At 40.8% G+C, this 26,871-nt stretch overlaps 1 protein-coding gene across 2 annotated transcripts; it reads left to right on the plus strand.

Moving 5' to 3' along the window:
• Positions 1-100: 100 nt before the first annotated feature.
• Positions 101-26,560, plus strand: KIN (Kin17 DNA and RNA binding protein). 2 transcript variants are annotated; one of them, XM_038391292.2, is made up of 13 exons: positions 101-334; positions 4,725-4,819; positions 7,291-7,334; positions 7,449-7,571; positions 8,541-8,722; positions 14,156-14,204; positions 14,520-14,577; positions 16,437-16,563; positions 20,040-20,090; positions 20,845-20,913; positions 21,930-22,029; positions 23,291-23,391; positions 25,554-26,560. In XM_038391292.2, the coding sequence occupies exons 1-13, from the start codon at positions 221-223 to the stop codon at positions 25,614-25,616; spliced, it is 1,176 nt and encodes a 391-aa protein (XP_038247220.1). In that variant the 5' UTR covers positions 101-220; the 3' UTR covers positions 25,617-26,560. The 2 variants fall into 2 exon arrangements, with proteins under 2 accessions (XP_038247220.1, XP_043354891.1); XM_043498956.1 differs by having other exon boundaries at positions 152-334; positions 14,520-14,576; positions 16,433-16,563.
• Positions 26,561-26,871: the final 311 nt, after the last annotated feature.

The following is a 26,871-nucleotide window of genomic DNA, read 5'->3' on the forward strand; positions in this document are numbered from 1 at the left end:
ACAGCGCAGGCGCCGCGACCGACGGGGGCGGGGCGAAGGGCGTTCCGGAGTCGTGTCCTTCCGCTTCCGGGCGGGGCCTCCGCACAGCGCAGGCGCCGCGACCGACAGGGGCGGGGCGAAGGGCGTTCTCGTGGCCGGCCGGCGGAAGGCGTGCCGGGGTCGTGTCCTTCCGCTTCCGGTCGGGGCTGAGGGGAGGCCGCCGGCCGCCGCCGCCATCGCCATGGGGAAGTCGGATTTCCTGAGCCCCAAGGCCATCGCCAACCGCATCAAGTCCAAGGGGCTGCAGAAGCTGCGCTGGTACTGCCAGATGTGCCAGAAGCAGTGCCGGGATGAGGTGAGCCGGGGCTGGGGGCCAGGGCAGGTGGAACGGGCGGGGAGACTAGATCGGGGGCTGGGCCTCGGCCGTAACTAGGGTAGTGGCCCCGGGCTGGGGTAGGGGGCTGTGCCGGGGCGAGCTAGGAGACCCATGAGGGCGGAGCAGGGCAAGGGCCCCCCCCCCCACGCCTGGTTTGGGCAGGACTTGGCTCGTCGCTGTCCTCAGCGAAGCGCCAATGGGAGCTCGGTGCCATCGAGCACGGGAAAGGGGGCATCGCTCGCGGCCGCCACACAAACCTCGTTCAAACACAACCCCTGTTGAACGGGGCGGGGGGATGCTCAGACTCGGGATCGCAAGGTGGTTACATGAAGGTGGCGAGCTCCCATTAAGTTAAATCCCGTTTTTTAATTTGTAAGGGGGGGTTACAGTCAGAGGCTTCCTTTGTGAAAGGAGTCACCAGTTTAAAAAAAAAATCGGTTTGAAATCCACTGCGGTTGAAAGACTAGTAATAAAGACTTACATGTTTCAGAGTAGCAGCCGTGTTAGTCTGTATTCGCAAAAAGAAAAGCAGTACTTGTGGCACCTTAGAGACTAACAAATTTATTAGAGCATCCGATGAAGTGAGCTGTAGCTCACGAAAGCTTATGCTCTAATAAATTTGTTAGTCTCTAAGGTGCCACAAATACTGCTTTTCTTTTTGCGAAAGACTTACATGTATGTATTGCAAAGGAAGAGTCTTTTACATAACTCCTTTTTTTTTTTTCTTTTGCCTAAATCAATGCTAATCCATATCAGAGGAGGCTATACATTCAAATACAATTCAGTGAACAAAACAAGATCCATTTTAAGTTAATACGCTGCATTATAATAATCCAAACAAAACAAATTAATAAACTACACTGGATAAGATTTAATTCTTTTGCTTGACATTTAGATTCATAGATACTAAGGTCAGAAGGGACCATTCTGATCATCTAGTCCGACCTCCTGCACAGCGCAGGCCACAGAATCTCACCCACCCACTCCTATGAAAAACCTCACCCATGTCTGAGCTATTGAAGTCCTTAAATCATGGTTCAAAGCCTCCCTCCAGTCAACCATGCCCCATGCTACAGAGGAAGGCAAAAAAACCTCCAGGGCCTCTCCAATCTGCCCTGGAGGAAAATTCCTTCCCGACCCCAAATATGGCAATCAGCTAAACCCTGAGCACATGGGCAAGATTCACCAGCCAGATACCCTCGAAAGAATTTTCTATAGTAAATCAGATCCCATCCATCTAATATCCCATCTCAGGGGATTTGGCCTATTTACCCTGAATATTTAAAGATCAATTACTTACCAAAATCCCATTATCCCATCATACCATCTCCTCCATAAACTTATCGAGTAGAATCTTAAAACCAGATAGATCTTTTGCCCCCACTGCTTCCCTTGGAAGGTTATTCCAAAACTTCACTCCTCTGATGGTTAAAAACCTTCGTCTGATTTCAAGTCTAAACTTCCTGGTGGCCAGTTTATACCCATTTGTTCTTGTGTCCACATTGGTGCTGAGCTTAAATAATTCCTCTCCCTCTCCTATATTTATCCCTCTGATATATTTATAGAGAGCAATCATATCTCCCCTCAACCTTCTTTTAGTTAGGCTAAACAAGCCCAGCTCCTTAAGACTCCTTTCATAAGACAAGTTTTCCATTCCTCGGATCATCCTAGTAGCCCTTCTCTGTACCTGCTCCAGTTTGAATTCATCCTTTTTAAACATGGGAGACCAGAACTGCACACAGTATTCTAGGTGAGGTCTCACCAGTGCCTTGTATAACGGTACTAAAACCTCCTTATCCCTACTGGAAATGCCTCTCCTGATGCATCCCAAAACCACATTAGCTTTTTTCACAGCCATATCACATTGGCAGCTCATAGTCATCCTATGATCAACCAATACTCCAAGGTCCTTCTCCTCTTCCGTTACTTCTAATTGATGCGTCCCCAACTTATAACTAAAATTCTTGTTATTAATCCCTAAATGCATAACCTTACACTTCTCACTATTAAATTTCATCCTATTACTATTACTCCAGTTTACAAGGTCATCCAGATCCTCCTGTATAATATCCCGATCCTTCTCCGAATTGGCAATACCTCCCAGCTTTGTATCATCTGCAAACTTTATTAGCACACTCCCACTTTTTGTGCCAAGGTCAGTAACAAAAAGATTAAATAAGATTGATCCCAAAACCGATCCCTGAGGAACTCCACTGGTAACCTCCCTCCAACCTGACAGTTCGCCTTTCAGTAGGACCCGGTGCAGTCTCCTCTTTAACCAATTCCTTATCCACCTTTTGATGTTCATATTGATCCCCATCTTCTCCAATTTAACTAATAATTCCCCATGTGGCACGGTATCAAATGCCTTACTGAAATCTAGGTAAATTAGATCCACTGCATTTCCTTTATCTAAAAAATCTGTTACTTTTTCAAAAAAGGAGATTAGATTGGTTTGGCACGATCTACCTTTTGTAAAACCATGTTGTATTTTGTCCCATTTACCATTGACTTCAATGTCCTTAACTAATTTCTCCTTCAAAATTTTTTCCAGGACCTTGCATACAACAGATGTCAAACTAACTGGCCTGTAGTTACCCGGATCACTTTTTTTTCCTTTCTTAAAAATAGGAACTATATTAGCAATTCTCCAATCATTCGGTACTATTCCTGAGTTTACAGATTCATTAAAAATTCTTGCTAATGGGCTTGCAATTTCAGGTGCCAATTCCTTTAATATTCTTGGATGAAGATTATCTGGGCCCCCCCGATTTAGTCCCATTAAGCTGTTTCAGTTTCGCTTCTACCTCTGATATGGTAATATCTACCTCTATATCCTCCTTCCCATTTGTCATGCTACCATTATCCCCGAGATCCTCTTTAGCCTTATTAAAGACTGAGGCAAAGTATTTGTTTAGATATTGGCCCATGCCTAGATTATCTTTAACCTCCGCTCCATCCTCAGTGTTAAGCGGCCCCACTTCTTCCTTCTTAGTTTTCTTCTTATTTATATGGCTATAGAACCTTTTACTATTGGTTTTAATTCCCTTTGCAAGGTCCAACTCTACTCGCCTTTTAGCCATTTGTTTCACATGCCTTTGAAAAACAACTGTAAGTGTATTAATACACAGAGTGAAAGGCCGATTTCTGCTGCAGCTTTTGCAAGCATCACTGTCCTCTGATGAGATGCGTTTATTAACTTCTTCCAGTAATAATCTTGACAATTTCACAATAACATACTAGTGCACTAGATTTTCTCTCTTCTTAGGTAGAGGTCATCAGTATCACAAATATTTGGACAAATTGGGGCATTATTAGTCCTTTCCACTTTCATAGTTGTAGCACTGATCTCTAGCAGATATGTTAGAACTTGTAATGAGCTTTGTCTTCACTTGTGACACTTTTCAGAGTTGCAGCTGTGTTATCCGCAAAAAGAAAAAGAGTACTTGTGGCACCTTAGAGACTAACAAATTCATTTGAGCATAAGCTTTCGTGAGCTACAGTGACACTGACATTCTGCCTATGTGTTCTGCCCCAAACATACAAGTCCCATATCACTTAGTTTATTGAACACAGATCATGTGCTTAATGCTGAACAGAACACAGGATGATAACCCCTGCCCATGCATGCTCTCAGGCTGCTCTGGACCCTCAGTACCTTATGATCAAGCTCTTGGGTCCCAATGTGACAAATTCTTATGCGTATACTCAGTCGGACTAATCAGGTGAGGAAGGTAACCACTTTGTTATTAAATTTTCAGAATTGGGACCTAAGGGCTTGATCCTAACGTGCTGAGTGCCCATAACTTGCATTGAAATCAAGGGAAAATGCAGGCTCTCGACTTGCCCCTCAGGACCAGACCATAAAAATGCATCAGGATAATGAACATCAGCTGACTGGGAAACAGAATAATCAAATAGCAATGCAACATTATTAAAAATAACATCTCTTATGCAAGAGGAGAGTTAAAACTAGGTAGGCATCACAGAAGAAGCGTTTTAAGCAATTTAAAAGAGAAGAGCATAGATTCTTGCTACGTTGGAATGGAAAGGGCATTCTGGGCATAAAGGACCATTTGCAAAAAGGGAGTGGCTGGTGTGCAGGCGATGTGTTGGTAAAGCCAAGGGAATCTCCTTTCACTGTAACAGTAATAAGGCTTATGACAAACATTTCACACTCCAGAAGCAGGAGTCATACAGTTGCTGCCTCAGCTCTGTTCTCCCACATTAGCTGCACTATGCAATGATGGTATTACCAGGGGTGAGTCAATTTTATTTTTTAAAACTCTAACTTAGGTTTTGTTGGTGTTTAAAATGTCAGTTTACTGACTTCTGTAAGTCAAGATAATGTTTATCTTTTATTTTACAGAATGGCTTCAAATGTCATTGTATGTCCGAATCCCACCAGAGACAGCTGCTACTTGCTTCTGAAGATCCTCAGCAATTCATGGATTATTTTTCAGAGTTAGTTTCTCAAACTTCCCCACATAGGCCTTGATCCTGCAGTCGAATTTGGGTGGTTGCATCCTTGTGCCCTCTTGGAGTCCCATTGAAGCAACTGAATTTTGATGAATTTTAAAATTTTACTGTAGTGTTACTTGGTACATATTTTTAAAACACCAGTATGGAAAGGGAGCAGCGCAGAAGTAAGGGTGGCAATACTGCGACTTCTCCCAGCCTCCTTTTGGCTCAGATCCCTACAGTTGCAACATAGTGAAATTATGTTTTCAGATATTTAAATCTGAAAATGTATGATTTTAAAAAAACCGATCATGAAATTGACCAAAATGGACCATGAATTTGGTAGGGCCTTGGTTATAAAGTAAGGAAATGTCATCTTACTAGAAATTACTATTATTATTAATTTGTATTATCGCAGTGTCTGGGAGCCATAGTCATGGACCAGGATCCAATTGTGCTAAATGCTGTGGAAACACAGAACAAAAACACAGTCCCTTTACCAAAGAGATTATAATCTAAGATAAGAGATGACAGGTAGCTACAGACAGACAGGGTAGTACAAGAAAACAAGGGGACAGTATTTGTCAGCATGATAGGCAGTGCTTTCAGCACATGAGCTGTGTAATTGTCAAGGTATTTTTAGTCATCATAGCAAAGGAGAGTTTTGAGGTGTGATTTGGAAGTGGATAATAGGGTAGCTTTGCTGATGTTTATGGGAAGTGCCTCCCACTTCTGAAGGACAGCACAGAAGTACTGGGAGAAAGCACAGAAGTACTTATTTGAAAACTTAAGTGTGTGATGGAGGTTGGCATCATAGGCTGATTGGAGGCGAGTGTCAAAAGCTCAACAGAGAATGAGAGATGATAGGGATTGATTGTAAAGTGCCTAGAAAGTGACGACAAGTAGCGTATGTTTGATGCAATGGAGAAGGGGAGATAGTGGAAGGATCCAACAGAGGTGTGATATGGGCAAAGGGATGGGTTAGGGAAATTATCTTAGCAACAGCATTCTGAACGGTTACAAATGGAGGAAGAGTGCCTTTGTCAAGACCAGTGAAAAGGATGTAGCAGTAATGAGATGTGAGATAATGAGAGTTTGAATGAGTGTTTAATTGTGTGGGTGGATAGGAAAAGCCATATCTTAGACAAGTTATGTAGAAAGAATCAGCCATATAAGGACGTAACCTGTATGTGAGTACCCAGAGTGAGCTCCAAATCCAGGATGACACTCAGGTTATGGGCTTGAGAGACTAAAAGAATGGTGGTGGTGTCCACAGTGATCAAGAAAGGAGGTAGCAGGGAGGGCTTGCAGAGGGGAATATCATGAGCTCTGTTTTAGCCAAGTTGAGCTTGAGCTGTCAGTTAGGCAGCCAAAGGAATTGTCCGAGAGAGAGTTTAGTTGAGACAGAAGGAGGCAGGTCTGGAGCAGAGAGGTAGATCTGTGAGTTGTTGGCATAGAAATGGTAGCTGAATTTGTGTTACTGATGAGATTGTCCTGAGATAAGATAGAAAAGAGGACCAGCGACAGAGCACTGTTGTCCTCAGAGCCCCCAACAGAAAGTTGGAGGGAGGATGAGGAGGATCTTCTGAAGGATGCACTGAAGGAGCAATAAGTGAGGTTGGAGGAGAACCCTGCAAGGACAGAGTCACAGAAACCAAGGAAGGACAAGATTTCAAAAAGAAGAGCGTAGTTGATGTCAAAGGCAGCTGACAGGTCAAGGAGGATAAAGGGTATGTCTACACTGCACACGCCTTATGGTGGCATATAAAGTATATACACTGCACTCCCATCACCACCAGCACAGATAGAAATAGCATTGTAGATGGTGAGGAACTGATTAGGTGAGTGGAGTAAAGTCATGCCTGAAACCTTTGGTTATGTACCATACATGGCTATCTACACACCCAAATAGTGCCTCTCCTGTTTTCACTGCTATTTTTAATAGTATAGTGTCCTGCTGCTAGAGTCTTTCCCTGCCACGGGGAAAGGCTGCAGCTGTGGGGTAAGGTGCTGGCAGGGGGAGGCAGCTGGGAAAGGCTCTGGCAGCTCTCCGTTGCCAGAGCCTTTCTTCGTTGCAGGGACCTGTTGGAGCCTTCCACTGACACATGTAGCTACACTCTGCAGTGTACTGCATCGTGTAGTTCCGTATACCTTGCACGCTACCACCTGTGGTGTGCGGAGTAGACATAGCCAAAGTGTATGTGAGTACACTGACACATTTGCACAATTGTATAAATACAGGCACGTACGCTGTGCATATAGACTTATGTAGGTGTGTATAGTGTATACACATATGATATCATATTTTAAAATGTTCCAGTGAAAGAGGAAATGGATTATCTGAATCTGGTGATATTCTTTTGAACTGAATACACCTCTTTATTTTGTAAATAGTTTTCCGTTGTCATTTATAAATGGAAATGCTACGCAACTGTAAAAGCATTATTTAAATAGTCTCCTTTGTATTCCATCAGGGAATTCCGAAATGATTTCTTAGAACTGCTCAGGAGACGATTTGGTAAATATTTTGATTATTTTTGTTAATGACCCTATATAGTTCAATAACAAAAATTCACATCAGTTTCTCCCCAGTAATGGACTTGTATTTAATAGTAATATATTTTTGTTTTAGGAACGAAAAGAGTCCACAATAATATTGTATACAATGAATATATCAGCCATCGAGAGCACATCCACATGAATGCCACGCAGTGGGAAACCCTAACTGACTTTACTAAATGGTTAGGGAGAGAAGGTAATTTTATTTCCTATAAGAAATGATTAATTATTGGCAATGCAGTCACTCAATAATCAATAAAACCTGCTGATTAGTCCAAAATACTGAAAATCCATAAAAAGTATGCATATACTTTTATTGTACTCACATCAGTGTCACATAAATAGTGATACATGTGATAAATTTCAAACCTTATGCTAACTTCTGAGCCTTTTTCTGCTTCATCTGCACTCTGCCCACTAATCCAGATCCAATGGAACTACTACTGAACTTGGATCAACTTTCAACAGCTGCCATTTAAAACAACAACAAACTATTAAAGAAATATTCCCTCCAAACATAGAATTGCTCCACAAATTAAGATGGCTTGAGGCCCTGAGTAGTCAATATTAAGTCCTGAACTTGTGAAAGGTTTAAGGCTTGATATCTACAATAATAGATTTTCTGGTAAATGTGCATATAGAGAAAATATGGCCTAGTGTGAAGGTGTTAGTGGCACTCATTGTAATGACCTGTGTGATTAACGTGGCCAAAGCAAACTCATTCTAATAAAATTACAAGTGTGAGTGATTAGAACTTATTCTAGTAAAATTTATGCTGTGGCACACCATTCTGTATGTGTAGTTATATATGTATGTATTTTTGTTTTGTCCTTGTTGAAAAAAGCATTTCCATTCCCATATTTTATTAAACAAAGGGAGCTTATGTACTTATGTCACTGTTAGCTACGCTGACCTATTTCAAAGTAAATCTGATTAACTGAAAGAAAAGATTATGCTTAAGATAGTTTAAAAGTAGTAATTCAAGAATAGTACATGGAGAAATTGTGTGCTACAGGTAATCAACACATAGATACACTAAATACAGTGTATGATGCATGTCTTGGCATTTACTTATTCCATAAACATAATTTCTTAAATGTAAGCGTTTTTCTTTAGTTTGGTTTTGGTAGTAACTGTTGAAACATGATCTATGTTTTTTTTTAAGGCTTCTGCAAAGTGGATGAAACTCCTAAAGGCTGGTATATCCAGTATATTGATCGGGACCCAGAAACTATCCGTAGACAACAAGAACAAGAGAAGAAGAAGAAACAGGACCTTGATGATGAAGAAAAAACTGCTAAATTCATTGAAGAGCAAGTTAGGAGAGGCTTGGAGGGGAAAGAACAGGTGAGAAGATATTATATATACCAATCTTCACATTCAGAAATGCTCTTATTAAATAAATATTTAATTTAATCCACATAGGACTGCTCTGTCAAATGGAATCTCATCTGCAGTTACTTAGCTGTGATACAAATGGTCAGTCTTCACGCTCCAGGTTACAGGTCAATCACCAGCTGGGGTTAGGGAGGAATTTTCCCCAGATAACTAATGCTGGATTGGTAACATGTATCATGGATTCTTTGCTTTTGTATTTTTTTTTTTTTTTTGTTCCCTCTGAACCATGAGGGATAGGCCAGGGGTTCTCAACCTTTTTCTTGCTGAGGCGCCCAGGAGGGGAAGGGCGGGGAGCCTGGGTGGGGGGGAACCCTTGAGCATAGGCATAGTTTTACCTCTATGGGGGGCGGGGGGGGCGCAGGCAAGGGCTGACTGGGCTCCAGCCAGCTCCGCAGAGCAAGTTCCAGAGAGGGAGCAGGTATATGGAAGACCAGAATGTTTCGTTTCGTTGGCCAAATTTACATTTCTGGTGTGAGGGGGAAACGGAAACTGCTCTTTGGGGCAGGGATTGCCACTTTATGCAGTGCCCAGCTCCATGGGACCTGACCTAGATGCTGTTGTGATACACATATTCTAGTAATCCCAAACTTCTAGGGATCTCAGCTACGCTAGAGTTTCTTCAGAAGGTTCAGCTGGAGTCCTACAACCAACCAGCTACAGCAGCATTTTGTAGCCTACCACATTGGATCCTCCATTTGAGTATCAGATGCCGTGTTCCATCTTACTGGCAAATTAGGTAGGTGGGTGGCTGACCCTTCTAGTCTCCATTCCCTCCGAAAGGCAAGTTTTGGAATTAGTTCCTATGTCCATACAAGAAACATTCTACCTTTAATGAGGAAAATGTTATTCTTATAGCTCCAGAAACCTTTCTGTTCAAGGTAAGTTCCTCTTTCCACAATTCCTGGAAAATAGTTCTCCCTTCATTTAGCTCTAACCCTTGGAAGATTGTGACCTAAATTGTCCTTACTAGAGCTCTAAAGATATATCTCCAATATATACAATTTTATCCTGTTCATCTTTTTCTATCCAAAATACCAATCCCTTAGGACCTCAGGTTGCTGCAGGCAAGACGTAAAAATCCTATACCAGTTAGCCTGCTGGGCTTCTGGGAAACTATTCACAGAAGTCCCTAGAGGCATTGTGGGGATGGGGGGGAATGTATGAGTCTTATCTGAGGAAGCCTTGCACAATAAGTTTCCATTCCTCTTCATTCCATTCCTTCCTTTTGGTAGGAGATTGTCTGTGATGGGGTGTCTGCCCCACACTGGCAGAAAAGGGGTTAAAAGCAGCCCTAGGGAGGCTGCGCAGGAGGCAGCCAATCACAGAAGGGCTTATGGGAGCAGCCTGTCAGGGCCGGGCTGGCCCATATAAGGAGGACTGCAGAACAGAGTAGGGTCAGTCACGTTCTGGAGCTTGAGAAGGGAGAAGAAGTGGCTGCCTTGCAGGCAGAGGACAGCAAGCAACCTGGACCACGCAGTGCTGCAGGTAGAGACCCAGAGAACTAAAGGCAGCTCCTGGCAGGCTGCAGGGATCTGCAGACTGAGGCCCTGATGCCAGGGTAAAGAGGGTGCTGGAGCCACTGAAGGAAGTGGCTAGACAGTGGACTGCAGTTTGTCACTAAAGGAAGTGGCTAGATAGTGGACTGCAGTCCCCCCGAAAGGAGGGGAACATGGAGTGTGTCACAGCCGGAGGGCAGTGTCACTGAAAAGGACGCTGTGGTCCTGGGAGTGACGTGGGACCAGGAACAGAGGTGACAGCAGGCAAGACACCACCAGAAGAGGGGACAGCGCTAATTCCCTGGACAGCTAGCAGGCACTGCAGTGGTGAGGCATGCCCCATCATAGTGTCCTATCAAGGTCCCTCACCAAAGGCTCTTAAGCAAAGTAAGCTGTCATGGGATAAGAGGGAAGGTCCTCTCCTGGATTTGTAACTGGTTAAAAGATAGGAAACAAAGGGTAGGAATAAATGGTCAGTTTTCAGAATGGAGAGTGGTAAACAGAGGTGTCCCCCAGGGGTCTGTACTGCGACCAGTTCTATTCAAAATATTCATAAATGATCTGGAAAAACAGGTAAACAGTGAGGTGGCAAAACTTGCAGATGATACGAAACTACTCAAGAAAGTTAAGTCCCAGGCAAACTGACAAGAGCTACAAAAGGATCTCTCAAAACCGTGTGACTGAGCAACAAAATGACAGATGAAATTCAATGTTGATAAATGCAAAGCAATGCACATTGGACAACATTATCCCATCTATACATATAAAATGATGGGGTCTAAATTAGCTTTTACCACTCAAGAAAGAGATCTTGGGGTCCTTGTGGATAGTTCTCTGAAAACATCCACTCAGTATGCAGCAGCAGTCAAAAAAGAGAACAGAATTTTGGGAATCGTTAAGAAAGGGATAGATATTAAGACAGAAAATATCATATTGCCTTTGTAGATATCCATGGTATGCCTACATCTTGAATACTGCGTGCATATGTGGTCGCCCCATCTCAAAAAAGATGTATTGGAATTGGAAAAGGTTCAGAAAAGGGCAACAAAAATGATGAGGGGTATGGAACGGCTTCCGTATGAGGAAAGATTAATAAGACTGGGAATTTTCAGCTTGGAAAAGAGACGACTAAGGGGGGATATGATAGAGGTCTATAAAATCATGACCGGTGTGGAGAAAGTAAATAAGGAAGTGTTATTTACTTCTCATAACTCAAGAACGAGGGATCACCAAATGAAATTAATAGACAGCAGGTTTAAAATAAACAAAAGGAAGTATTTCTTCACACAATGCACAGTCAACCTTTGGAACTCTTTGCCAAAGGATGTTGTGAAGTCCAAGACTATACCAGGGTTCAAAAAAGAACTAGATAAATTCATGGAGGATAGGTCCATCAATGGCTCTTAGCCAGGATGGACAGGGACGGTGTCCCTAGCCTCTGTTTGCCAGAAGCTGGGAGTGGGCGACAGTGGGTGGATCACTTGATGATTACCTGTTCATTCCCTTGGGGGCACCTGGTATTGGCCACTGTCGGAAGACAAGATTGGGCTAGATGGACCTTTGGTCTGACCCCATATGGCTGTTCGTATTCCCAGATAACTCCTTAGTTTATAAATATCTCACTTTCTATTGGGGATTTTCTATTTCTGCTTATTATTGTACTGTAATAATTGAACTTCTGATGGCTTGAGTTGAAGGACAGAGCTCAGCCCTGGAGCCTCCAGCAACAGCATGTGAATTCCACTTGTGGAAGGCATTAGCCCATGACTACTGGAAGGAAGTTGCTAATTGAAGGAAAATTATCATGTAAACATTTCTCATTCTCAAGAGATTAGCTACTAAAATCTTCTTTGAATTTAAATGGGAGGGAAAAGCAAGATAGTGATCAAAGTGACATGACTTTTAAGGCCCGATCTTACAATGACCTTCTAATTCCAAAATAACAAATGTTTTAGATCATCAAAAGTTTGGGAAACCAAATTCCAGAGATGAAAAGTAGTTTTCTTTAGTACAGTGCTGTATTCTCTAAATTCTAAAGTCTCTAAATTCTCTAAAGTCTAGAGGACTTTTTCTTTGGTGTGGTTCCAGGACTCATTAACCTATTGATGCATGGGATTGAAACTTGCAGTTTTAATTCCAGATATCCATAGGTAAATTTTAAGCAGCATTAAAATAAGTATTTTTCTAGTTTAATATTCGAGTATACTGGCTTACTGTATGGGGGAAGCAGAAGATATGATATATTGTGATTTTAGTAAGGCTTTTAACACAGTCCCACATGACATTCATCAAGATCACATTTCCCTAGTTTGCTTATGAGAAATTACTATAAAGTGGGTGCACAACTGATTGAAAGACTGTACTCCAGTGGTCCCCAAAATGTGGGGCACCTCCCCCCCCAGGGGCATGGAGGAATGTTTGGGGGGGGCGGGGCTTGGATTAGTCCCCATGGGGGTTAGGGAGCGAGCAGCACCATGCCCCAGACGAGCTCTGCCCTCAGCCTTGCTTCTCCACCAGGTTCCATTCAGCCCCCAGTCCTGCTCTGCCTCCAGGCTGAGCTCCACCTTTCACTCGCTCTTCTACCCTCATTCCCTCTCTGCCCCAGACCAGTGCCATCTCTAACCCCAGCCCCAGTTCACCTTCAGCACACACTCTGCTGCTGAGGAAGCCATGGCTATGCAGTAATGGAGGGGGGACCTGGACACATTCCGGTTTTGGTAAGGTGGTGGGGGAGGGGCGTGACTGAAAACATTTGAATGCCATTGCTGTACTCAAAGCATAGTTATCAATGGTTTGCTGTGAAATTGGGGGTGTGTATCTAGTGGGGTCCCAGAGGGGTCTGTCCTGGGTCTGGTACTAGTCAATATTTTCATTAATGACTTGGATAATGGAGTGTAGAGTATGCTTATAAAATTTACAGTTGACGCCAAGCTGGGAGGGGTTGAAGCACTTTGGAGGGCAGGATTAGAATTCAAAATGACCATGGCAAATCAGAGAATTGGTCTGAAATCAGCAAGATGAAATTCAATAAAGACAAAGGCAAAATACTACACTTAGGAAGGAAAAATCAAATGTACAAGTACAAAATGGGGAATAATTGGCTAAATGGTAGTACTGCAGAAAAGGATCTGGCAATAATAGGGGATCACAAATGGAATATGAGTCAACAATGTGATGCACTTGCGAAAAAGGTAAATATCATTCTGGGATGTATTAACAGGGATTGTTGTATAGAAGACCCTGGAAGCAATCATTCCACTCGATTTGGCACTGGAGAGGCCTCAGCTGGAATATTGTGTTTAGTTTTGGTTGATTTGAAAGATTTAGATTAGACATTAGGAAAACCTTTCTAAATACAAGAATAGTTAAGAACTGGACTAGATTACTAAGGGAGGTTGTGGAAATCCGATCATGGGAGAACATGGTCAGGGATGGTCTCAGTTCTTGCCTCAGCACAGGGGGATGGACTAGATGACTTCTTGAGGTCCTTTCCGTCCCTACATTGCTGTGATTCATTGAACCTGCAGTGTCTCAGAATAGGGAAGAGTCTCATCATTTCTGTATCATTTGGAAAGGCTATCTCTCTGTATAGCCATGTTGGCTCAGGAAGAAATAGGGCTATTAATAAAATGCAACTTTCCTTTCCTATTGGAGCCAGTTTGTTTCAGATGATATCTATATAGAGAACCTTAATTGGAAAATTCTGTATAGGGGTCTATAACAAGATGTCTTCTAGTCCTGATCCTCTTAACTGGTGAGGGCAGAGTGGCTAGTTTGGTAACCTTATAGTAGTTGTAAAAATTGAGCTAATTAAAGATTCCCCAGCAATGATATCCTGTCAGTTGTTTATTCAACCCTTGAAGTTTGTTTTATTTTTCTTTGGCAGGAAAGGCCTGTCTATACTGAACTAAACAGAGAAAATGATGAAGAGAAAGGTAACTGATTTTTAATATGCATGTTTAGAATTTATGGAGGATATTTGTGATCTAGGATTAAAGCGGTGGACTGAGCATTGAGGCTTAGCGTTGGTAAAGTGCTTTAAGATCACAGATGAAAATCACTATAGAAGAGCAAAGTATTCTTCTTGTACTGTATAAAGCAGTTCATTTTAAAGGATGAGCCAAAACATTTGAATAGTACATCTTTCTGCATTTGTGTTGCTTCTAATTTGCAATTTTTCACTGTAAACACCCGTAAATACAGTTAGATGTAAAGGACAGAAATAGAGTAACATCTCTTTATTTTTTTAGTTGCATTTAATTTAAACAAAGGAGCAAGTACTTCAGTAGCAGCAGCATCTAAAACAAGGTGAGGAAAAGAACCAAGGCATCCCATTCTGTTTGTGTCCTATCTTATTGTTTGTATTATGGTAGCACCCACAATGCGCTAAGTGTTGTTCACATGTACAGCGAGACAGTTCTTGCCCTAAAGAGCATGCAGTCTATTGCCTGGTCCTGCTGTGTTATACAGAAGGCCAGACTAGATTATCTAGTGGTCCCTTCTGGCTTTAAACTCTGTGAATCTATTGGCCTGGTGGATGGAGCCCCATGGAAATCAGCGGGCTTTCTCGCATCCACTGACTAGGAGCCAGATGCAGGATCAGCTCCTAAGAAGAAAAGCAACATATGAAAAGTCTGATAAAGGGCTAAAACATACAATCAAAAATATTTAAATGAGCATCCGATATCCCAGCTGCCTTTCTACTTATCCACTACTAGTTGGCTAATTTAGTCTTGTAAACCCATGTTTGACTACTGTGGCCAATCGCCTTCAATGCATTTTCCTGATCAGCATTCAGGAAGGTGAATCCAAATAAATCTTTTTAAACTTCATTGAGTTTCGGTGTAACAACAAGCAGTGCAAGACAAAGGGATCAATAATACAACCAATGTTGATAAGAAGTTACAGCAGTCTGTGAAAACATTTGGCTAGCAAGAAACCATCCTTTTTCATCGGACAATATTGTAATTAAACATATTACAGGTAAAATGAAAGCTCTCTTCTCATCACAGGGGAAGTTTCTAGATAAGATATCTGATGTGAGATATGCGAGATAGAAAATTAGACTATAAACTGGTTCAATATAATAGAGGGATTTTAAGCTTTGAGGCATATTTATAAATTACACCTAAAGATTCCACTCCCGGATAGTACTCAAGCTGATTACAGGATTTAAAATACATACTTCCCTGAATAGATCTCCTGCAAGTAAGAAGTACTGTTCTGAGTGTTCTCCAGCTATTTGCTGGAATTAGTCTGTCTAGACCTCTCTGGAACTAGTAGGTCAAGTGACCTAAATTTCTCATGCAAAGTTAGAGATGCTCCCAGGCACAAGATTTCTGTAACATTAATGCAGAAGTAAAAGAGACTTGTAGAGAGTGTATCTAGACCATGATAACCTGCACTATTTTATTTTTAATTATCCTTGGCACTTATATAGCACTTTACATCTACAAAACACTGTTTGAACACAAGACAATAAACATTGTTACCAAAGCAAACAAACTGACTTCGTGCAAAATCAGAAATGATCTTTCATAAAATTGGTCACAGAAAACGAAAAATTGCAGATTCAAAATAAACATGAACATATCCAGGTATAGGATCTTGATCCCTCCGCTCACTGTCTGTAAACGAAGCAGCTTCCTACAGAGAAGCAAGAACATATGGCCCAATTCAATCTGAGAGGTTTTGTTAATGAACAGGCTTTTGTCCACCTATTGTACCTCTGTCCACTGATAAATTTCTCTGTAATGTGTGCTAGAAGAAACATTTTTGTACTAAAATGGTTGAAGCATCCATCTAAGTCTTGGACCAGTGGGTTGGTTTGACGATCAGGTTGTTTGCCTCTTGGAGTTCCTGCAATCCAAACACAAAAATTGGTACAATTCCTGCCCCAGAGATTATAATCCAATGCCTCGATCCTGCAAATTGATCTGCTCCTGTGTCCATGCAGGTCCCCATTGAAATCTGGTGCAGGATTCATGTAGATTACATGGCGGAATTGAGGTCTAAAAGATCAGCTGCACCTCTGCACAGCCTGTTTTCCGGGGGCATCTCTGTAAAGGTGTCAGTTTAAGACTTCCCTGTTAACCAGAATCTTCTGTGCTTAAACTCTGTACCGTTCACTTTTTTAAAACATCTTAATCTAGACCTTCTTTCCGTAGTGTCCTTGGACCAAGTGCATTGAAGATGGTGGGAGGAGCAGGATCAGTTAAACGGAAAGAATCTGCTCACAGCTCAGGCCAATCAAAAGAGAAAAAGAAGAAATCTGCACTGGATGAGATCATGGAGGTACAGTGAGAATGTTACCTAGAGATCCATGCCTTTGTAATCCAAGTCTAAGTCACTAAGTTCACTCTACTTGGGGCTACCTTTGAAAAGAACTTGAAGCTCCAGGTTGGGTGGAATTCAGCAGCTCACCACTTTACACGATCATCGTGATTTATCCCACGTAATACCAATGCCTCCTATTCTACACATGCCCTGTTTAATTCTGGATGCAGAGCAAGGGGTCTGGATTTTTCAAGTGCCCTAGCTTAGTACATCTTTTACACGAAAAGTTTTTTTTTATTCTAGTCAAAAGTTTATACATGTCTAAAGAGAATTGCCTTTCATCTTAATGAAAAAGAGTCCCATTCAATTAGATCACATAATGGCAGAGAGCTAAAAAGCGACAAATTTTAAAAGTGCTTATATACTAATGCTAGAAGTCTAAATACTAAGATGGGTGAACTTAAGTGCCTGGAATTAAATGAGGCATCTCAGAAACATGGTGGAATGGTGATCATCAATGGGGGACACAAATATTTTGTACTCTTGTATTAAGGAATGACAGAATAGGTCATGCTGGTTGGGGAGTGGCACTATATGGGAAAGAAAGCATAGAGTTAAATATAGTACAAATCTTAAATGAACTAAACTGTACTATAGAATCTCTATGGATTGAAATTCCATGCTTGAATAATAAGAATGTAGCAATGGGGATATATTCCTGACCAGGACGGTGATGGTGACTGTGAAATGCTCAGGGAGATCAGAGAGGTTATGCAAATAGAAAACTCAATAATAATGGGGGATTTCAACTATCCCCATATTAACTGGGTACATATCACCTCAGGATGGAATGCAGTTTCTGGAGATCATAAATGACTGCTTCTTGGAACAGCTAGTCCTGAAACCCACAAGAGGAGAGACAATTCTTGATTTAGTACTAAGTGGAGCACAGGTTCTGGTCCGAGAGGTGGATATAGCTGAACCGATTGGAAATAGCAACCATAATATAATTATATTTAACATCCCTCTGTGTGTGTGTGTGTGTGTCGGTCGGGGGGGTTGCAAAATACCAAGAAGCCCACTATAGAAGCATTTAATTTCAGAAAGGGAAACTACACAAAAATGAGGAAGCTAATTAAACAGAAATTTTAAAGTACAGTTCCAAAAGTGAAATGCCTGAAAACCGCATGGAAACTTAAAAAAATCCCACCATAATACAGGCTCAAATTAAATATATACCCCAAATTAAAAAAACTTAGTAAGAGGACCAAAACAGTGCCACCACGGCTAAACAACAAAGTAGAAGAAGTTAAATTCTACTGAGAAAAATAGGAAGGAGTATAAACTCTGGCAAGTCAAGTGTAAAAGTATAATTAGGCAGGACAAAAAAGAATTTGAAGAGCAACTAGCCAAAGACTCAAAAACTAACAGCAAAAAAGTTAAGTACATCAGAAGCAGAAAGCCTGCCAAATAATCAGTGGGGCCACTGGAAGATCAAGGTGCTAAAGGAGCACTCAAGGAAGATCAGGCCATTACGGAGAAACTAAATGAATGTTTTGCATCAGTCTTCACCTCGGAAGAAGGATGTAAGGGAGATTCCCACACCTGAGCCATTCTTTTTAGGGGACAAATCCCAGATTGCGGTGTCGTTGGAGAAGGTTTTGGAAGAAATTGATGATAACTTATTACTATTTAATTTAAGACCAGATGGAATAATACCCAAGAGCTTAGAAGGAACTCAAATATGAAATTGCAGAACTACTTACTGTGGTATAAAGAAAAGGAGTACTTGTGGCACCTTAGAGACTAACAGATTTATTTGAGCATACTGTGGTATGTAACCAATCACTTAAATTAACTTCTGTACCAGATGACTGGAGGATAGCTAATATGATGCCAATTTTTAAAAAAGGCTCCAGAGTTTATAAGCCTAAATTCAGTACCAGGCAAATTGGTTGAAACTTGTAGTAAAGAACAGAATTTTCAGACACATAGATGAGCATGATTTGTTGGGAAAGAGTCAACATGGCTTTTGTAAAGGAAAATCATGCCTCACCAATCTAACAGAATTCTTTGAGAGTGTCAACAAATGTAGACAAGGGTGATCCAGTGGATATAGTGTACTTAGACTTTCAGAAAGTCTTTGACAAGGTCCCTCACCAAAGGCTCTTAAGCAAAGTAAGCTATCCTGGGATAACAGGGAAGGGCCTCTTATGGGTCAGTAACTGGTTAAAAGACAGGAAGCAAAGGGTAGGAATAAACTGTCAGTTTTCAGAATGGAGAGAGGTAAATAGTGGTGTCCCCCAGGGGTCTGTACTATGACCAGTACTCTTTAACATATTCATAAATGATATGGAAAAAGGGGGAAACCGTGAGGTGGCAAAATTTGCAGATGATACAAAATTACTTAAGATAGTTAAATCCAAAGCAGACTGTGAAGAGTTGCAAAGGGATCTCACAAAACTGCGTTACTGGACCACAAAATGACAGATGAAATTCGTTGTTGATAAATGCAAAGTAATGCACATCGGAAAACATAATCCCAATTATACATATAAAATGATGGGGTCTAAATTAGCTGTTACTGCTCCAGAAAGGCAGTGGCTAGTTTTCTGAAAACATCCACTCAATGTGTAGTGGTAGTCAAAAAAGCTAACAATGCTAGGAACCATTAGGAAAGGAATAGATTATAAAACAGAAAACGTCATAATCCTTGGTACGCCCACATCTTAAATACTGCTTGCAGATCTTGTTGCCGCATCTCAAAAAAAGATATTAGGATTGGAAATGGAAATGGTTCAGAAAAGGCAACAAAAATTATTAAGGGGATGAAACAACTTCCATATGAGGAAAGATTACAAAGACTAGGATTTTTCATCTTGGAAAAGATACAACTAAGAGGGGGTATGATGGAGGTCTATAAAATCTTGACTGGTTTGGAGAAAGTGAATAAGGAAATGTTGTTTACTCCTTGACATAACTCAAGAACTAGGGGTCACAGAATGTAATTAATTTGCAGCAGGTTTTAAAACAAACAAAAGGAAGTACTTCTTCACACAATGCACAGTCAACCTGTGGAACTCATTGCCAAGGGATGTTGTGAAGGCCAGAAATATAACAGGATTCAAAAAAGAACTAGATAAGTTCTTGGAGGATCGGTCCATCTATAGCTATCAGCCAGGATAGGCAGGGATACAACCTCATGATCGGAGTGTCCGTAACTTCTGTTTGCCAGAAGCTGGGAGTGGAAGATAGGTGAGCGATTGCTCAGCAATTGTCTGTTTTATTCGTTCCCTCTGAAGCCCCTGGAATTTTGGCCCTGGTTGGAAGATAGGATACTGCGCTAGATGGACCACTGGTGTAGTAAACACCTTCACTATTCTGTTTTGGTTTGATAATTAAGTGCATGAAACTTGTTCGGGTTTTTAGGGGGAGGTGGGAACCTTGCATTGCTATGAAAGGCCAAAAAAAATTTGACTTTTTTTCTTCTGTAGTTTGAAGAAGAAAAGAAAAAAACAGCCCGAACAGATTACTGGTTGCAGCCTGTAAGTATCTGAATAACTACATAGTTATCAGGCCAAATTCTGCCTTTGAGAACGTGCACACAGTCCCTGCTGGTTTGCAACAATTATAGATCCAAGAGCAGAATATGAACAAAAGTACATTTTTATTTTCCAAACAGAGATATTATCATAAGTTAATTTCTCACAGTTTGCAAATATCTCACTTTTCCTGGCTGCTGTGCAATATTTACTATGCTGAAACATTATACTTCAAATATTTAAGCTCCTTTGTATAGTGATGGCTTACTTTGTAGTTAAAGGACAGGTGCATCTAGAGGTTATCTATATGCACGTTTAACAGGGTGTCTTTTCCCCACTCTAGTAGTCAGACCATATAGAGATATAGTAGTAAGCTACAGCGTTTGAACTAACATAACTATGTCTTCCAGCTCAGGGAGTTGAGGCTCATGCTGTTAGATCCAAATGTCCTGGGTCAAGCCTTGCTACCAGTGATCCACTAGGACTGCCTTGTAACACACTTAATTCAAACTTAAGTATATTTTGAGTCAATGAGGGCAGGAGATGCCTTTGTGGTGGGGTTCCTGCCACAATGAAAGTTCTATAATGTCTTGTCTTAGAAGTAGCATTGCTTGCTGACGCTACACAGCATAACATCAGTGTCTGCTTGTGGGGACAACTGGAGTTAAAAGCTACTTGTGATGTAAACACTGGTTGAGAGTAAGTTGTATATGTTTGTGTATTTAGCTTTTTCTCTTTCCTTTTTCCCCTTCTCCAGGAAATTGTTGTAAAAATTGTAACAAAAAAACTTGGTGAGAAGTATCATAAGAAGAAAGCAGTTGTTAAGGTGAATCTATAGCATTTTATCTGATAAAAATTTGTGAATAAAGTGATTGGACACAATCTAGTCCACTGCAATTAGAAAACATCTGTTTATTTGGTTGCTTATGGTGGTAGTGGTTGAACCCCAACTATCAGAATGAGTGCTTCCCTTTAACTTTCTCAGAGTTTACCAGATTCTCAGTTCCTTCTGGGCAGTGAGTGACTTGGGATTTATTGCAAATCAAAATAGTCGCTTGTGGGCATCCACTCACCTCTTCATTCTTGATGACCATTTTTCCCTATTAAGTTTACTCTTGTTACTGTTTTCTTCAGACTCTGATTTCATCGATGAGTCTTTTTAGACCATACAGTCATCTTAAAGCTGTGTTGCTGGGGAGTGACCAAGAGCAGTGCATGGTATTTCAGTCCTTGAGTCTGTGTCAGTAATCTCTGTCCAGCACTGAAGTGTAAAAATCCCAGATGATCTTTGAAGAAGGGTCCCCTGGATTCACAAGTTCTTCAGTCTGGTGGGCCTTGCCTAATGGTTTAAAGTATCTGATCATCCTCTGAAGTAGCTAGTACTGGCCACTGTCAGAGACAGGATACTTCACTAGGTAAACCATGGATCTGATCTAGCATGACAAAACCGATGGCCTACATTTTCAAAACTGACTAATGATTTTGGGTGCCCGATCTGAGACTCTTTAAAGTGGTCTGATTTTCAGAAGATCATTGTCCAGCATTTTCTAAAAATCAGGTCCCTTTCAGACTTCTCAAGTTGGGCACCTAAAAACACTTGCCACTTTTGAAAATTTAGACCTGTGTTCCTGAATCTATTTGCTATTAAGATTACTTTAAAAAAAAAATAGCAGAAAGTCAAAGAATGATTGTGTTTTGTAATTACCCCGATGTATTTGCATCATTAATGTTACATGGCCATTTGCTTTTAATCCTCTTACCTGTATTTTTTTAATAAGAAAATAATCAAGCTATAGGTATCTTTCCCTTTTTAAAATAAATATATTTAATCTTCCATGACAGGAGGTAATTGACAAGTACACAGCAGTTGTAAAGATGATTGATTCTGGAGACAAACTGAAACTTGACCAGACACATCTAGAGACAGTAATACCGGCACCAGGTAAATTTATTTGCAAACCAGCTAGCAAAGCTGCATCTGATGGACTGACTTTCATTCTTTTGAGCTATAACTCATCAATTGTCACCTGAGGGTTATGATGACAAGTGTCATTTTACTACTTTTGTTCCTGGCCAGTATTTCTTATCCATATTGGATTAAGATATTCCTGTCATGTACCAAGTATCCTCTGGTTGCTGTTGGTGCAAATATTGCATTTATTCTTTTTGGTGATTTCACAGAGCTTTCCAAGAGGAATTATGCTCCTTCTAAGAAGGATAGGAAGCATTTTTTGGTTTGACTAGATGAAAGCATCTCTCTTCAGCTGCCAGGAGGTATCTGTAGAAGCCTGCCAAAGAGCTTTACTGATTGTCCTCAATGATTCTTAGCATGCATTTTCCCTCCATACAATACGTATTATACATATAACAAAATATAAGTGTATTGTTGAGGTATTTGTCGCCTTAAAGTTTCCTCCATTGTCTGGAGTTTGTGATTGTAAGGTTATTTCTGGATATTGGGTTTTTGGCATTGATTTATTTATTTAGGAATAGTTTTATGATGGATGAGGGAGAAATTACAAGGAGTTTGAGAAAACAAAATAAAAATGAAGACGTAAATATGGTAAGGTAATTGTAGCTTGCCAGGGCCCCCTAGAGATCCCTGTTAGTCATTAAGTACTGGATTGTGGTGGTTCCTTCACAGGCTCTCCAAGATAGAGAGGATTCAAGGAAACTCTTCCCTCCTCTTGTGTACCTGCGCAGAGAGGTGCCCACAGTCAGTGCTTGGCTCCTGATATTCAAGGACTAGGAAAGTCTGTCAGCAACAGTGAGGTACCCCAGAAGGGGAGTGATTCTAGAAGGAAAGTGATTCCTACCCCCAACAGCAGGCCTAGTTGGAGAATGAGGGCGAATGCTGCATCCTTTCAGAGGGTATCGGAGCTTCCATTGCTACATACCTCACGTGCACTTCTAGTGAATTATGACAAGCTTCTCTGCGCTGCTTTTCAGCCTAGTTAGATAAACAGGCATCAGCAGCTTCCTAAAAGCAAAACAACCTTCATCTGTATAACTCAGGCATTTTAGGATCAAGCAGTCCCTGATGAAAAGCTGAGCATTGCTTCCAAGGGAACAATGTATTCTGTAGTTCTTGTAGATACAGACTTCCCAAAGTGACTCTGGCCTGTGTTTTCAGTAGAGAGGGGCTTGATCAAAAGACACTAAGAGTTCCCTATGGGTAAAGTTCTTCCTGTTTACTGTTTCAGGAAAGAAAGTTCTGGTTTTAAATGGAGGTTACAGAGGAAATGAAGGCATCTTGGAATCTATAAATGAGAAGAACTTCTCAGCAGCAATAATCATTGAATCTGTATGTACATTTTAAATATATGTAATAATCTTTCATGCATAGCACTTTCCATCAGTAGATCTCAAAGCCTTTTACAAAGGGTGAATATCATTATTGCCTCTTTGCAAATGGGGAATCTGGGGCACAGATTGGTGCTCAGAGTCACCCAGCCGGCCAATAGAAATTGAACCCAAATCCTTTTAGGTTCTAATTCACTGCCCTATCTACTGAGCCTTCTTACCTTTAAAAGACAATGGGATACTGAATTTACAAATTGAACTTGAAAGATAAATTTGTAAAATATTTAATAGGTTTAATTTAAATGTGGTCTGTTCATGATACAATAACTTCTCAACTGAGAAAGCAATACATTTTAAAATGTATGTATGAAATAAGAGAATTATCTTACTGTATTTATCAAGCTGGCTATGTAGTTTGATGGATTTTGAATCCTTGTTGTTCATGCTACTTATAGTTAAGACTGTGTTTGCATTTTTATTACAAGCCACCTTTCTCAATGGAAAATATTCTCTGGGCTGAGCCTTAGTGTAAAAGGCCTTTTTTCTTTTGTATGAATCCTATAAATCTCTAAAGAGAGTTTTAAGGTTAAAGTCTGGCCCCACTGAAGTCAGTAAGAGTAGCTGTTGATTTCATGGGGCCAGAATTTCACTCAATGACTCTGTTTTGATGTCAGAGGCTGGTGGTTACTAAGTAAGTTAGAGACTTTTTTTCTAGAGGTGTTTACATTGCTTCTTGTTTCAGAGCTCCTGCCAGCAACAGCACAGAAATAAGGATGGCATGGTATGGTATTGCCACTTTTCTGTGCTGCTGCGTGCACAGCTGGACCCTCAGTAAGCAGCCACCGTTCTCCAGCTGCCCAGCTCTGAAGGCAGCAGCACAGAAGTAAGGGTGACATGGTATGGCATTGCCACCCTTATTTCTGCGCTGCTGCTGGCAGGGTGCTGCCTTCGGAGCTGGGCACCCAGCCAGCAGCCACCATTCTCTGGCTGCCCAGCTCTGAAGGCAGCTCAGAAGTAAGGGTGGCAATACTGCAACAACCCCCCCACCCCCTCCTGCAACTCCCTTTTGGATCAAGACCCCTAATTTGAGAAATGCTGGTCTCCCCTGTGAATTCTGTACGGTACAGGGTAAAAGCACACAAAAGAGCAGATTTCACAGCACGTGACACGTTTTTCATGGCCGTGAATTTTGTAGGGCCCTACATATAACTTTTGTGTGCAGTTACTGCTCTTGAACAGACAACCAGAGTAACTGCCCATGCATTTGGTCACTTCAACATATAACATAGGATCTGACGTACTGGATCAAACCCTTGGTTCATCTAGTCCAGTATCCTGTCTCCAACTGGCCAGCGCCAGATGCTTCAGAGGAAAGGTACAAGAAGCTTGCAGTTGCCAGATGTGGAATAATCTTCTCCCCCAAGCAGATTTCATTCTAATTTCTAATGGTTAGAGAATGAAGCATGTAATTGTATATCCCTTCCAAAATTTATCATTAACTATTAAAACTGAAAAATTTCTGCCCACATAAATGTCCAATCCCTTTTTAAATCTTGCTAACTAGAAAGTAATTCCATAATAATAATTATAATAATAAATAATAATAATAATAAAAATGTGCAGTCTTCTCAAAATCTGGCCTTTCACATTAATGCATTGTCCACAGTTTCTGAAGGATGAAAGGTTTCAGAGTAGCAGCCGTGTTAGTCTGTATTCGCAAAAAGAAAAGGAGTACTTGTGGCACCTTAGAGACTAACAAATTTATTAGAGCATAAGCTTTCGTGAGCTACAGCTCACTTCATCGGATGCACAAATGCATCCGATGAAGTGAGCTGTAGCTCACGAAAGCTTATGCTCTAATAAATTTGTTAGTCTCAAGGTGCCACAAGTACTCCTTTTCTTGAAGGATGAAAGTTGTACATTAGTTAAAAATCAATAAACAAATGAACACAGCAATGTGTAAAAATGCCAAAGTTTCTTTCATTTCCTGTGTGCTATTCACTTACTAGTTATCATTTTCTTAAACATGGCTAAGTGTGGACAGGTTTGATTTGATTCAGTTCAGCTATATTGTAATTTTTAACTATTTATTGTGAGATTCAACAAGCAGAGTTCTCCCCGCCCCCCCTACCCCAATCTTTCTTGCAATTTATTCATCTGCAGGGGCCTTTAAAAGGACGGAGAATTGAAGGCATTCAATATGAAGACATTTCCAAACTCCTTTGAGACTCAAAGCAATGGGTCAAAGCTGACTCCTGGAAACATCAGATTGGTGTCCACTATGCAGACACATGAGACTCTACTATGTCAGAGTTTTTAATTTGTGTATATAGAAAAAACAACCTAGATTTATGTAAAGACCACTCTAAATCTGTTAACATTTGTGAAAATCTTGTCTAATCTTTGATTCTGTATCAAAGTTGTATTATGTTGTAATATTTTAATTTGTTTTTCTTTTCTAAGATTAGGGGATACCTGTGTGCCAGAATATTTTACTTACTGAACTATGTTAAACATTTTATAAAATATCACCAGCTAGAAAGGGCCACTTGAGGCAGGTACTGTATGTAACGTAGCCTATAGTTTGCATAACACACTTCTGGATCTGCTTCCAAAACAAAATTCTGGCTTTAGAACAAGCAAAGAGATTAAAAGAAAAGCAGGAAGGTAGCAGTCCTTTAGGGGATTATTTTTCTGGGGTTTGATGATGTACATAAGAATGGTTTGGTTTATTTGTTTTAAAGTGAGTGCAATAAATTACGGCAAAACCTGCTTAATCAGTACTCTGCTAAACCACACACCCAGTCAGGACCTGATCCTGGCATCCTTTGTGTTCCCATTAACGATCATGGTTGTACTTGCCTCTGTAGTGACTCCAAGATTTAACCCTTAATTGGCATGATTTATGGGGCAGTGCGCTTCTGTGAATGCGAGCAGTAAAGAAATGGCACACCTAGTTGTCTGCTCAGTTAATAGAAATGAACTGATGGTTATGCTGGCATAGATTTCCCTGGGCCTAGTCCTTTGTTCACTTTAATGCTGCTTTCCTGCTCTATTGTGGATCCTAAATGAGTCACTTTTCTTTGAATAGTTTTTAAAATGTGTAACATTCTGTACAACACTTTTTTATTTTTAAAGCAATTTGTGGAATAAAAGCACATCTCTCTCAGTACAATGTATCCCTTAAAAGCCTCTGGATAATCAGGATTGTTGTCAACTGGTGCTCCCTATTGGAATCAAGCCAAGAGTCCAGATGCATGTCTTGCTTTATTTGTTGAAATAGCTAAACTGCATAAACTACCATGGGAGAGGATGAAACATTACATTTGGGCTGATATGCCTCTGATTAAATCTCATGTGTTCTTGGAACATGATATAGAAATGATCTTGACCCCGCTAAAATAGTTATGGAGAGCAAATCCACCTGTTGGATACAATTGGGTTTTTAAATGCACTTGAGTCTGTGCTGATCCTCTCTTAG

Source organism: Dermochelys coriacea, chromosome 1, assembly GCF_009764565.3.
Source record: "Dermochelys coriacea isolate rDerCor1 chromosome 1, rDerCor1.pri.v4, whole genome shotgun sequence".
Taxonomy (NCBI): Eukaryota; Metazoa; Chordata; order Testudines; family Dermochelyidae; genus Dermochelys; species Dermochelys coriacea.

Excerpts from the sequence above, each read along its gene's own strand:
- KIN (XM_043498956.1), top strand. The coding sequence starts at position 221 with ATGGGGAAGTCGGATTTCCTGAGCCCCAAGGCCATCGCCAACCGCATC. Across the intron at positions 20,091-20,844 it reads CAGATTACTGGTTGCAGCCT|GAAATTGTTGTAAAAATTGT; the intron begins GTAAGTATCTGA and ends CCCCTTCTCCAG. Across the intron at positions 23,392-25,553 it reads CAGCAATAATCATTGAATCT|GGGCCTTTAAAAGGACGGAG; the intron begins GTATGTACATTT and ends ATTCATCTGCAG.